At 44.2% G+C, this 13,658-nt stretch overlaps 2 protein-coding genes across 2 annotated transcripts; both read left to right on the forward strand.

The window, feature by feature from the left end:
• Positions 1 to 160: 160 nt before the first annotated feature.
• LOC119318462 (translation initiation factor eIF-2B subunit epsilon-like) lies at positions 161 to 6,664 on the forward strand. Its single transcript, XM_037593022.1, has 15 exons — positions 161 to 401; positions 467 to 706; positions 1,381 to 1,695; positions 1,838 to 1,945; positions 2,080 to 2,272; positions 2,590 to 2,852; positions 2,980 to 3,109; positions 3,230 to 3,303; positions 3,456 to 3,701; positions 3,773 to 3,846; positions 4,601 to 4,692; positions 5,032 to 5,114; positions 5,638 to 5,709; positions 5,871 to 5,996; positions 6,310 to 6,664. The coding sequence occupies exons 1-15, from the start codon at positions 264 to 266 to the stop codon at positions 6,364 to 6,366; spliced, it is 2,211 nt and encodes a 736-aa protein (XP_037448919.1). The 5' UTR covers positions 161 to 263; the 3' UTR covers positions 6,367 to 6,664.
• Positions 6,665 to 9,014: 2,350 nt separating this feature from the next.
• On the forward strand, positions 9,015 to 11,793 carry LOC119318463 (putative F-box protein PP2-B12). The gene is made up of 3 exons (XM_037593023.1): positions 9,015 to 9,411; positions 9,509 to 9,630; positions 10,932 to 11,793. Exons 1-3 carry the CDS (start codon positions 9,124 to 9,126, stop codon positions 11,470 to 11,472), a joined length of 951 nt encoding a protein of 316 aa, XP_037448920.1. The 5' UTR covers positions 9,015 to 9,123; the 3' UTR covers positions 11,473 to 11,793.
• The last annotated feature ends 1,865 nt before the right edge of the window (positions 11,794 to 13,658 follow it).

The raw sequence follows: 13,658 nt of genomic DNA on the forward strand, positions 1-13,658 counted from the left end.
TCGAGCATGCAAGCTTTGTTCAATCTGCACAGTTTTTTTTAGGCAAGTACGATCTGCACAGATGGGCTGAACGAATGGCCGTGCTTCAATACTCGACATCCTAAAGCCTACTATAAGCCTGAAAATGCCCAAACTCCTAAGCCCAGGTACGATCCACCACGCCTCCCTGCTGCCACACTAGCGGAGCCACGGCGCGACGACGGCGCGAGCGACCAAAGCTAAACCTTCCCCAACCCCTCCCCGTCGCCGCCGCCGCCGCAGCCATGTCCCAGAAGAAGTCCCGCGGCGGCGCCGCCGCCGGGGACGACGCCGACGAGCTCTCGCGCTCGCCCCTCCAGGCCGTCCTCCTCGCCGACAGCTTCACGCTCAAGTTCCGCCCCATCACTCTCGAGCGCCCCAAGGTACCGCATCCCCCTACCCCCAAACCCTACCCCCCGGCGGCACCTGAATTGCGCTGTCCCCGCAGGTGCTGCTGCCGCTGGTGAACGTGCCGATGATCGACTACACGCTGTCCTGGCTGGAGACCTCGGGCGTGGAGGAGGTCTTTGTGTTCTGCAGTGCGCACGCGGAGCAGGTCAAGGGGCACCTGGAGGAGGCCGGCTGGACCGGCAAGCCCGCGGCCCGGGAGATGGCCGTCACGGCGGTCGAGTCGCACGACGCAATCAGCGCAGGTGACGCGCTCCGCGTCATGTATGGCCGTGGCGTTGTGAGTTTCTGATCTCCATCCTTCCTGTGGATTACGAAGGACTGCAGTATTAGTTGTAGTGTCTGTTGCTGTTACTGCTTAACAATTTGTCTTGGCCGGTTGACTAGAACTGATAGTGAGCATATGTGGAACTGAAGTCTGGGGAATATTTGGGAGTGTCATTCCAGTTCATTCAAGGAAGGAAAGTAGATTTAAATTGTATAACTTCCTGCCATTCCAGGTCACTCCAGTGGCCTCCCATTTGGTACTGGTTGCCTCAATGGTGTGGACTTGGGAAATAATTACAACCGGCAAGAGATTGTGATGGATAAATGATGATATTAAATAATGTTCAGAGCAAAACCTAGCATTATTTTTTTTGTCTGATGGCTATTACCCAAAAAAGTTGTTCAAGGTTTGAACTATAACATCATACAGAACACATTAGTTCAGCTCAATGCCTCAATTTTGATATTTTTCATGCACTTAGCTCTGTGATTGCTGTGCCTGCTTAGCAATAGTATCACGTGCCCTTTTTTTGTCCTAATAGCTGTCGCTTGTGCCTCAACTATCGTAACACATACATAGCGCAGTCTTATTTTCTTGTTCTATTCTAAATTTTTCACATACTGACAGTGTGCCTGACATTTCGTTTACACTTTCAGTTGTTTCATCCATTCTTCTGTTTTATGTAGATAAATGGTGATTTTGTTCTCATCAGTGGTGATACAATCAGCAACATGAGCTTAAAAGATGCTCTCCAGGAACACAAGGACAGAAGGAAAAAGGATCCACTTGCTGTTATGACTATGATTATAAAGCATTCAAAACCTTCAATCCTAACGCACCAGACACGTTTGGGCAATGATGAAATTGTTATGGCGATAGCTCCTGAGACAAAGGAGCTACTTTATTATGAGGATAAGGCAGATAACTCACACCTGTGTGTGACAATTGATAAGGATATACTGGCCAATAATCCTACTCTCCAGTTGCATAATAACATGGAGGTCTGCCTTCAAACTTGTTAATTAAACAACAGATATATGTTTTTCTCCAAGCTAATTTTTTGCTATATTATTAAGGCCATGATTCTCCAGTACTTCAAATCTTGTTTTATCGATCTTAGTAAATTCCCCCTTTTGCTGTCAGGATTGCTATATTGATATCTGCTCGCCAGAAGTCCTTAGTCTTTTCACCGATAACTTTGACTATCAACATCTCCGACGTCATTTTGTAAAGGGTTTACTAGTTGACGATGTAAGTCCGTTCACCACCAGTTGACCTATGTAAGACAAGAAAACATGATGCTTATTTTTAGTGCAGTATCTTGAGTGCCATCTCTCTTATCATGTCTCTTTTGTAACAATCAAATGGCATGCCAATCCTTTCAGATTATGGGATACAAAATCTATACTCATGAAATACGCTCCAGCTATGCTGCAAGAATAGATAATTTCAGGAGCTATGATGCGGTGAGCAAAGATATAATACAAAGATGGACATACCCTATGGTGCCTGATGTGTTATCTTTTGGTAACTGTCATGAAATGAAACTTCACCGCCAAGGAATTTACAAGGAATCAGGTACGCGTAGTTGCGACTGAAACGAGCCACAAAGATTTATTTATGTACCTTGTTTGATATCGTTCCTTGATTCATTCCTCAAAATCTAGATGAATTTATCAAATCAATATGTTTAATTTGGAATGAAAAAAGATATTAGTTCATAATATCATGAAAATTCTCTGTTTAAGGTTCATGGGCTGTTTTAAACTGTGATTTTTGGGCATGAACTTTTACCTGTCATTCAGTAGGTCTATAGGTATGTCATCGTTGATTCCTGTAACTATATAACAGCACCTTTACATATGAACTGTTCACATTCATCAAATCTTTTCCAGATGTTACATTGTCGCATTCTGCACAAATTGGTGCGAATTCTGTTATTGGCAATGCGACAAGTATTGGAGAGCAGTGCAAGATATCAAATTCGGTAATTGGGGAAGGTTGCAGTATTGGTAAAAACGTTCTCATTCATGGTTCCTATATATGGGATAATGTCATAATTGAAGATGGGTGCAAAGTGAGTAACTCCTTAATCTGTGATGATGTTCATCTAAAGGCAGGGGCAATTGTTGAGCCTGGCTGCATATTGTCATTTAAGGTATGTTGCTATATATTACATCTCTGTGCTATCCACTTCTCCTTTAGGAACAGGCTATAAACCAGTTGCAATTTTCTATTCAGCAGCATTGCAGATATTGATTAAATTCTTATTTGTACCATTTCAGATTAAAGTTGGAAAGAATGTTGTTGTCCCTGCCTATTCAAAAGTGTCACTACTTAACAAGCCTTCAAATGAAGATAGTGACGAGGAACTTGAGTATGCTGACACTAATTCTGGAATTACAGATAGTCCACGTAAGTCTGCATACCCTAAAATTTCTGTTCTTGATCATACATGCATTTTCAATTTATTTTTATGATGATTTGAATGTATCACTCATGTTTTACTTAGCAAATTGGCTTTCTATATTGCAGCCTTTTCCATCTCAAAGAGTAATGCCGACCACCCAACCATCATATGTGAAGATGATGACTTAGGGGCATCTGAGGTATTCTTCTATTCTTAGTTGGTGCAGTGATTTCTGTAATCCATGCTTGCGTTACTGTGGTTGTCAGGATTATTATATCCAGGCACCCTGGTGATACATTTATCATGTCTTGATTTATAATCATTGTGGTTGCTGTCTATGATATTGCTTAGACTGGTACCTCTGGCGTCCTTGGTTACATATGGGCAAGTGGTGATACTGGAATTCAGGACGAGTGGAGACAATCAATTGCTCCGATTCCTAAAGAAAAGCTTCAAGAGTTGCAGCATGCTGTATCTTTTGATGATGACGAAGGATCAGAAGAAGACTCGAACAACCGTCCATCTGAAGCAGACCGTGACAATGATTCTGAGATCAGTGTGGTTGAGGATGATGATTATACTAAGTTTGAGAAAGAAGTTAGTAGCATATACTTGGGATTCTCATACTCTTTTTGTCTTCACTTTGCTGATTGGTTTACCCTACTTAGGTCGAAGAGACGTTCCAGCGGGCACTTGATGGGGTTCATCAAGATAATTTGATACTAGAAATCAATGCGCTCAGGTATAAACTCTTTTCTGCACAACAGACATATTTGTGAATGCCTACTAAATGTAAACAACTATGACACATATAAGTCAGTCACCCTAAGTATGGTTTGACCTGGACAACATATTACTTATGGGTAACGCGCTATAGTTCTCATTTTCTTTTTGAGACAGTAATGATATGCTGCAAGCAGATGACATTGCAGTTTTGCTGCAAAGGACATTTTGTTTTGTGAAAAAGAATTAAAATATACTCCCCCTGTAAAGAAATATAAGAGCGTTTAGATCACTAAAGTAGTGATCTAAACACTCTTATGTTTCTTTACAGAGGGAGTACTACATATCAAGAATTCAAGATGAGATTCAATCACTTATTTTCATATGGAACATTGAACTAGCTGGAAGTAATATTCCATATACAATTTATTCTGCAGAAATATTGCAGCCATGATTTTCACACCGTGTAAAACCACAAACTGTTTTTGCTGGTAATGTTCATTAAGCATCTGAATTTGGATTAACACTTTGTTTCCCAAGCACTAGCTTTGCTTGTATAGAGTATGAAAGTTATTTGCGGTGTCTTGTTCTAATTTTACGGTCTGTCGATAATTAACTAGTATCTTTGATTTCTGTCCAGATGATCTTCTTAGTTGTATAGAATGTTTTGTTTAATCCTTCACATCACTGATAGAGTATGCCCATTCTTTATTTTGTCTAGTTTTTATAGTCATAATGCTGATTGTGTTTGCAAATTTGTGCTTATTTTTCAGGTTATCTTATAGCCTTCAACATGCTGATTGTGCTGGAGCAGTTTTCTATTCGATCATGAGGGGTGCATTAGTGGCTGCACAATCTACTAATGGTATGATTTCTAGGGATGCTTCACAGTTTTATGAACCATGATGCATGTCAAATTGGGATAATGATTTGATCATTAGCTACGACATTTGGTCATTTAACCGTAAGAGTAAAGAACCAGTTCACAGAGGAGCTTAGTGTGGTTATGCAGGAAGTCCATAGGATTTTGCATAAAACATTACATTTCCTCTATTGCAAAGTCCAAGCATGAAAGTTTCATCCCAACTGTGGAACTTTGTGGTCATGCACTTTTTGATATGGGATGCTTTTTTCCTATAGCTGTTAGATCTCATGATGAAAGGTAATAAAAGCTTATTTGTCCTGCTCCCCCCTCTTTATATAGATAATCTTCTAAAGACAACTGCCGACGCACTTGCCAAGTGGAAGGATCTTTTACGCAATTACACCAAGACAGTTGATGAGGAGGTATGGCTTGAGGATATACTGGATAAATACCTTGAAGTCTGCATGAGTAACATCTGCTTGAAAATTCAAAAATACCATCAGGTTTATTGATTTAAAAATGGTATCGCGTCAAGTGTGTTCGTTGTCAGGTTTAATCATGTCAGTTATCTTCCATATCGAGTCAGCATAGGTTCCTTTATCAGCCATTCGAGCATATGCAAATTATATAACTGAAGCAATCGTTTATATAATTATTTGACCTGATGACATGTTGATCTGCACAATGTGCATATAGTATGGTGATTTTGAGATAGCTCACCGCCCTTGCCATGTGGTTGCGTATAGTATGGTGGTTGTGGTGATTAGACTTCCAAATTGTTGTGTTGGTGCACGGCAGACTCTTGGAAGGGCCTCTGATGTGGTTGTCAAGTTTTATGTTCAGTTTGAAAACAGGGTTTTCCCATGGATTTCTATGACTTATGAGTTGTTTTTGTCTTTTGTATTTGACATGGGCTAAATGCATTATTTTGTGATGGTGATGTAGATGGAAATACTATTGAAGTTTGAGGAAATGTGCCAAGATATCACAAAAGAATTTGCTCCACTGTTCTCAAAGGTAAAGAACTATTTGATTTCGATTACAGATAAGTTCCGTGCCATTTATATTTTTTTTGGAAGAACATATGTAGTTTTGTTTGCACTGCTGGGTTGACGTAGACTGTTTGAGAATTGATGATCTTGTTTTTGTTGGTTTTGATAATATTGTATTGAACGCAGATCTTGCCTTACCTCTATGATAAGGACGTAGTCAGTGAAGATGCAATTTTGAGATGGGCGGAAGAAAAAGAAAATGCCGACGAGTCTGATAAAGTTTTTGTTAAACAGTCTGATGCTTTTATTAAGGTATATTCACTGTACTAAGCTGAGTTCTCCTTTTCCATATCGCGTAAGATTTACCTGGCCTGTTTATGCCTTTCTATTTCTGTAGTTTTTCATGATCTCAAACCTTCCATCAGAGGGAATGATTCAAACCGCATGTCTTGTATTTATAATATCTCCTGGCATGATGGTGGTTGTATTTTCCGGCACTGGGTTTGTGCCATCTGTTGTGCTGGCAGAACAAAGTCTCAAACATGATGATGTCTTGTGAAAACTAAATCCCACTGACGTTCGCTTGTCTTGAGCATACTAACTTGTCACCCATTTTCCTTGGCAGTGGCTCAAGGAAGCTGAAGAGGAGGAAGACGACGAGGACGACGACGAAGAAGAGTAGAGTCGGAGAGGAGCGCAGCGTTGTGCAACTTGGGTGGTTTCCCGGTGAGTTTGCGCCCGGGAAGTTTTGGAAGCTCGATTTGTTTGTACAACATAATTCCAGTTTTGTTCCTAACCAATCGGAGGGCAAAAGAAGAGAGGTGGGAGAGAAACATTTGATCGTGAGGCGCGGGGCGAACAACACATGGACCCGCAGAGTGTAGATATGTTACATAACCCTCCCCGACTCTCCGTTCGTGCATGCTTTGCTTGGCTGGTGCTTCCATGAAAGAAAGCCTGCTTGTTTTACTTGATGTCCATCCATGTGTTCCCCTTTGCACCCAGCCAGCACTGACTCGCGCAGGCAAGCAAAATCTTTGGCAAAGGCTTCACTAAGATATGGATTCTTCTTTTATCTTTCCGCTGAGGAGATGGATGGATGGATGGATCGATTGTGTAGTGGGGAGGAAAGGAAAGCAGCGGAAGCTGGGGGGAGTGAGTCCCCTGGCGCAAAAGGCGGCAAAGGGATCATGTGGATTGCGTAGATCCGCCACTAATCTTACCTCAAAAGGGCCACGGTTTGTGTTAAAGCACGCTGTTTTTTCCTTTCTTTGCTCGTCGGATCCCCTAAAGGCTCCCGGCCTATCGTGCTTTGTTTCAGCCAACTGAACGGGCCGAAGCAAAACGAGAAAAAACGTCCCTGGGGCCCCAAGGGGGAAAGGAAAGCCCCTGTTCCGGGAGCGGATGAGCAGGGACTGCGCTAAGCAAACTCTCTGCGCATTGCTCTCCTCTGTCTTCTGCATGTGCACTTCTAATTTTATCCAGTTCCTTTATACTCCCTCAGTTCCTAAATATAATACTTTCTAGAGATTCCAATATGGACTACATATAGAGCAAAATAAGTGAATCTACACTCTAAATATCTCTAAAAAGGCTTCTATTTAGAAACGGAGGGAGCGTATTTTTTGTATATAAAATTTTAAGTGGACATGCTGTTTAGTTTTTGAGATGGTTACTTTGATGGAGAGAAGCTTCCGGCAGTGCCCGTACGTCTCTGTTAGGCTCGTCTCGCCACCTAACGTATAAGATGACTTAACCATGTTTATTCGCGAATCAGGGTGGGCGTCAGCTTGAGAACATTGCTGACTCGACGGTATTGACCTTTCCCCTGGCACGTAGAACCGAGCATTTCCCTTCTGATTGAAGAGCACGTGCTCGTTTAAAACCACCCGGAATGTTCCCGACTTGTAAAATACTTACAAGGATGTGACATTTGGCACTGCTATTTTTCATTTAAAATTGTGATTATTAGTGTCTCGCACATACTTCATTTTATTTTATTATCATCTTAAATTATCATTACTAATTCTTCCATCCCAAAATGTAAGTAAAATTTTATTATTTTGTCAAAAAGCCATCTATATATAATGCCAGTAGTACAAAGAAACCCATCAATAATAAGCCTTTAGTCCAAACAAGCTCTGCCATGATTGAAGATGAATAGATCAGAAATTTCCTTGCAAAAAAAAAAGCTGGGGTAGGCTAAAGATGAAATCCATAAGATCTCGCCACCACCTAGTGCAAAGAAACCTATAAAATAAAGAAATTACACTGAAATCGCTGTGGGCTGATCTTCTTCCTCTCAAACAGATTGATGTCACATTGCCGGACACCGCTCCAACGCCAGAGCCAACTTAACATTGTTGATCATGAGCGGGAAGTCATCAAGGCCATGATCCCATCAGATCATTGTCTCGATGAAGAAGTTGTCACAACCGAAAGAGCCACATGTCCAAGAGCCTGACCTCTCAATAATCAATAAATCTCGCAAGCCTCACGCCGGCATAGGTGATAGGTGGACGCATCAACTTAGTGGAGATGCGGCCGAAGGACCCCAGTGTAGGAAGCCGCCACGCCGACAAATCCTGCAAACCCTAGTCTCACTATCCAGAACGTACGACAGGAATCTACGCCCAGTAATCATCCACAAACAACACCATCGAGATGGGAAGGCTCTAGGAAATAGAACAAGTCTGATTTATTTTACTTTCTTGTCAAACTGACTATAAGTTTGGTCAGGCTTTAAAAAAAAATCCATCTAAAGGCAGAGGCTTAGTGCCTGTAGTCGTCTACGAATCTAAATGTAATTTTTATTATTAGTGTTTGTTGCACTGTCATGATTGATGATGAACAGACTGAAAGTTCTCCCGCGAAAAAAGAAAAAAAAAAGAAAATTGCATTCACAATGCTCCTTCTTGAAGTTCTCACGTTTTTTCGAGTAACACACATCAAAAGAGAGAGTATGCACTAGGCCGCGCGTGGCGTTGGATGACGTCTGATAGTGGCTGCATGCATGGGTGCAAGATCGATCGTGCTAGCGATAAGCCGTGTCACTCACCAGCCTGTCGACCAGAAAGAGATCGAAAAGCCTTGGGGGGACGACGGAGTACGTGCGGGGCACACCACGCCGGATCTCCCGCTGGAACACCACCACCCCTTTACGTTTTAACAAACCCTGATCCGAGTCAGCAAAGCTCCCCTAGCCATAGCTAAGCTAACTTCCGACCGAGCTCGAGCCACTCACTGTGCCGCCCCGCCGTGAGCCTTAGCCCTTAAGCTTCTCTCTCCACCCTCCCCGGCATGGCTATATAACACCACCCGCCGCGCGCCGCCATTTCCCAATCCATCCATCGAATCCACGTGCTCCATCGCGTCGTACGTCAGTTGAGGAAGCTTCTGTGGGCCAGCGCGCGTGCTTTGTGGTTGCATATTTGCGTATATGGACTGTGCGGCGGCGGCGGCGGCGATCTACCGGCTGCCGGAGGAGTGCGTGGCGCACGCGATCGCGATGACGACGCCGGGGGACGCGCTCAGCTCCTCGGCCGTGTCCCCGGCGTTCCGGGCCGCGGCCGACTCCGACGCCGTCTGGGACTGCTTCCTGCCGCGCGACCATGCCGCCGTGCTCACCCGCGCCGACGACGATGACTGCCGCGAGTGCTCCATGTCCAAGAAGGAGCTGTTCACGCGCCTCTGCAGCCGCCCGGTCCTCCTCGACGGCGCCACCATGGTATACTCACATTGTTGGTAACTTGGTAATCGTTAGTGGAGGTGAGTAAAGTTGCTAGTTGCTGATCGATCGGTATTGGCATGGGGTGCACGTGCAGAGCTTCGGGCTGGACAGGCGGAGCGGCGCCAAATGCTGGATGCTGTCGGCGAGGGCGCTGAGCATCGTGTGGGGCGACGACCCCTCCTGCTGGACGTGGACTGCCGACCTTCCCGGATCACGGTACGAACATGCAGAGATATAGCTGCATTGCTTCTCGGTCGCTGTGTACGTACGTGTTCATGTACGTGGCAGATGGCACTAGGTTTTTCTTTTTCTTTGAGGATCTCAGATGGCACTAGGTATCTAAGTTGACTAGCTACAAAATAGGAACACCATGCACGGCTACCACCGCCAAGTAAGTTAGGAAAAATGGTGCATGCTTTGAACGATAAGCTTGAACAAAGGTTGCCACTTTGTAGAAAGGGTATGTTTAGGACACGTCTAGATGTGACATAGTTATGTCACATCTAAGCTGATTTTCACTCTGTTTGCGGTCTATTTTTTGTCCTAGTTTTTTTTGTTTCTTGTTGCTTCATTATATATTTGTGGGAGGTTAGATGTGACATCCTTAAAAAACATCTAGATGTGAATTAGACAAACTGTTGTAGAAAACATACTAGAGGATAGAGTATAAAATTCCATGGGAATAGATGCAAGAGCACACACTAGTCGAAAGTTACTTGGCTCCTAAGTACCGCGTCGATCGGGTGCCACTACCAACCAAGCAAATAAAATAAGGAATCATTTATATAGTTTATCAAACGCGAGTAAGGCGTTTTGGTGACCGAGCTCCATGGAGCCCTTTATTTTTGAAAAATTCAAAATTCAAACTTTTTGACTTCAAAAAGTTCTGAAAATAAATATGCAACTATACACGGATGAGATGTATGTGTGTGTAAAAATTCAAGATGAAATATTTCGAAATGCGACCTATAGAAAAAAGATAAATTTCTGGACTTTGAGGATGAATAGTAACATGTGTTAAAAAGCCTCAGATTTGTTTTTTTTTTGCACAACCTTCATTTCAACGTATTTCGTCCTAAAAATTTACACACATGTGTGTTATGCCTCCATATATATCTGTAAAAAATTTTCAGATTTTTTTGAATTGTAAAAATATGAATTTTCATGAATTTTATGTTTTTCAAAAACCGGCCTCCATGAAGGCCGAGCTCCAAAAGGCATTTTCGATCAAACGCATGCAAGTGTGTTTTTGTTGACCGAATAAAACCTAAGAGAGAACAATTCTTCTCACGCCTTATAACGTGCTCCGAGCCTCTGACGCGTGCCCTGTCTTCGTGTTCTGTTCAGACACGGCATCCTCTTACGAAACTGTCTTCCTACACACGTGTCGACACGTACCAGCTTGCATGCATGCACGTACTCCTACCTGCATGCATGTTCGTTCCTACGTGTTCATGCTATTGAATATTGATTGGTACACGTATCTGATCATGTCCGACCCCTTCGTGTATTTCTAGGTTTCCTGAGGTGGCCGAGCTTGTGGACGTGTGCTGGCTGGAGATCACGGGGAAGCTACAGCTCTCCCTGCTCACCCCACAGACCACCTACGCAGCCTACCTCGTCTACGCCATCGCCGACGACTCCTACGGCCTCGAGTGCAACATTGGCATCCTGCCACCCAAGGGCACGGTCACCGTCGTCGTCTCCGGCAGCGGTACCAAGCCGACATCGACCGCGGTGTCCACGTCGACAGAGAACACTATCTGCCTGCAGCACATGCAGGGGGAGGAGGAGACGGCGATGCACCGACGGAGGCAGGAGTACGTGCGGCCACGGAAGAACTACGGGTGGAAGCTGGTCAGGGAGGCCGACATGGACATCAGGTGCCCGCGGCGGAGAGGGGACGACGGGTGGACGGAGGTCGAGCTGGGCGAGTTCGCCGTGGACGACGAGGAGGACGGGGTGGTGGAGGTGAGCCTCAAGGAGGTGGAATGCCGGCGGTGGAAGAGAGGGCTCATCGTGCAGGGCATCGAGATAAGGCCCAAGCACACGAACTAATTAACCGATTGGTTTGCTTCGGGGAAAAAGTGCGTGCTGATGCTGAAATGATATATTAGTGCAGGAACTAATGCTGAAATGATCGACGGATCATGCATACACCCGTCTTTACGTGGTTGCATGCAAGGGCAGAGCACGAGTGTATGCATGCATGCAAGAAGCATATATGTGTGCCGGATTAAGGCACATGCATGTGGACATGTGTTGATGCATGGGGCCGGGGCAGTAGAGTTGTTGCCGTAGCCTGCAAAATTTAAGCAATTCATCCTTTTTGTTGATCACTGAACAAATTATTTAGAAATGGTTCACGTATTGATATTATTGATAAGGTACATATTGTTCTCCTTCCACGCTCTCGTTCCACTTTATAGATAAAGCACAAATCTAAATATACGGCAGACCGAGTACAAGGTAGTCCGTAAGCCTGCACTTGATCGATCATATGCATGTCCCTCTCTTCTATCTCTCCTCCCAACCACACGTGCATGGTCTCCCTCTTCTCTCTCTCCTCCCAACCGGACAAATATCCCATCACATGGATGATCCCCACCTACTTTTTCTCCCCCAAGCCGGATACTTTATAATTAGCGTTGGATGGCTCCTTCCCGTTTCATGTTTGGGGACCACAGCCGAACATAAAAACAAACATATACCAGAGGAATTTGCGGGTCAGCGTTGAAGATGCCCTTACAAATCAAATCCTAGGATAGCCGGGCAATGAAAATCACAATGGAAAATACCAAAGGTAAAAACAAAAAACAACTACGATGCTGAAAAATAGCATAGGAGGGCCTCACGAAACATCACAATCCGCCCTACGACACATAAGCTCCACGATAAGTCCCCCAGGAAGGAAAACAATGCAAAGCATCGCCCCTGTCGAGTCCGAGGTAGAAAAGGGTTTTCACCTTGAGCCCTGGTACAAAGAGGAGAACCACAACATGTCATCAAGAGGAGAGCGGCACCGGCGGGCGACGCTGTCATTGGTGCCGAAGCACAAAATTTTATCTCGGCAGTTCATTTGTACCACCACGAGGCACATATGACATTCGTGACGAGTGCAGACCTCCAGATCCAGGCACTGCCACCGCCAAAGGAGGATGACACACTCGAGCCTCTCACCACTACAGACCTCGCCGCCGACACGAGCAAGGAACATAGCCACCACCACCACCATGAGGCCCGCCGAAGAGCCAACCATGCTGGGGACCGCCACTCGGGGCCATCGCCCCGACATCTGAGGCCCCAACTCCAACCCACCCTAAACATGCAACAACCGCACAGTGAATGAACATGCCAAAATGTCGCTCCTACCCTACCCCTGGGCAGCCCCCCAAGCCATGTCTGAGCCCTAGACACAAGCAAATAAAGGACACTCTGCCCCAACTTGCCCCGGTTGGCATAGGGCGAGCCCATGACAAGCAGGGGATGGACTGGATCCACGACCCGATGGGGGCAGATCCACTACCCTTGGCAGCAATCCAAACATGGGAGGTGGCTAGCCTGATGACCTCGACACATATTAAATATTGTTCATTGTGCACATTGAAAATTCATGATGCACGACACAAAACATTTTTTGTACCTGTGAACACTATTCTTCATTACATGAACATTTCTGAAATATATGGTGAAATTTCTTATAATACATAATAAACATTTTTGAATTTTTAAATGCACGATGAACTTAATACCTGATGAACATTTTTGAAAATTCAGAAACACTCTATAATTACATGAAAAAATTAATACATGATGAACACTTTCTAAATACATGAGAATTTTTTAGTTGCATTTTTTTCAATAAACCATTTAATTTTTTAAATTACACAATGAACAGTTCTTTAATATGCGTTGAACATTTAAAAAAGAAAATACAAAGTTATACTAAAGCAACAACAGTTAATATGGATTGTACTTGGAGAGAGGTACATTATCTCCACCATGTTTACTATCGGGACCTTCTAGAGAAAAGGGAACAACTGTCGGAACATGTATTTTTTTTCCTTCGACTGAAACTATCTGTCCCGTGCGTTGCGTCGCGGGCCAGGCCCAACACTGGATGTTTTGTAGACGAGACCCTAGACGCACCCTAAGCCCAGAGTAGCAAACCAGTCACGATCATGATCGTTTACGTAGCACGTACGCTTAGTACCTACCTTGGCCCCCAATATACCGCCGCCTGC

This window comes from Triticum dicoccoides, chromosome 6A (genome assembly GCF_002162155.2).
Source record: "Triticum dicoccoides isolate Atlit2015 ecotype Zavitan chromosome 6A, WEW_v2.0, whole genome shotgun sequence".
Taxonomy (NCBI): domain Eukaryota; kingdom Viridiplantae; phylum Streptophyta; class Magnoliopsida; order Poales; family Poaceae; genus Triticum; species Triticum dicoccoides.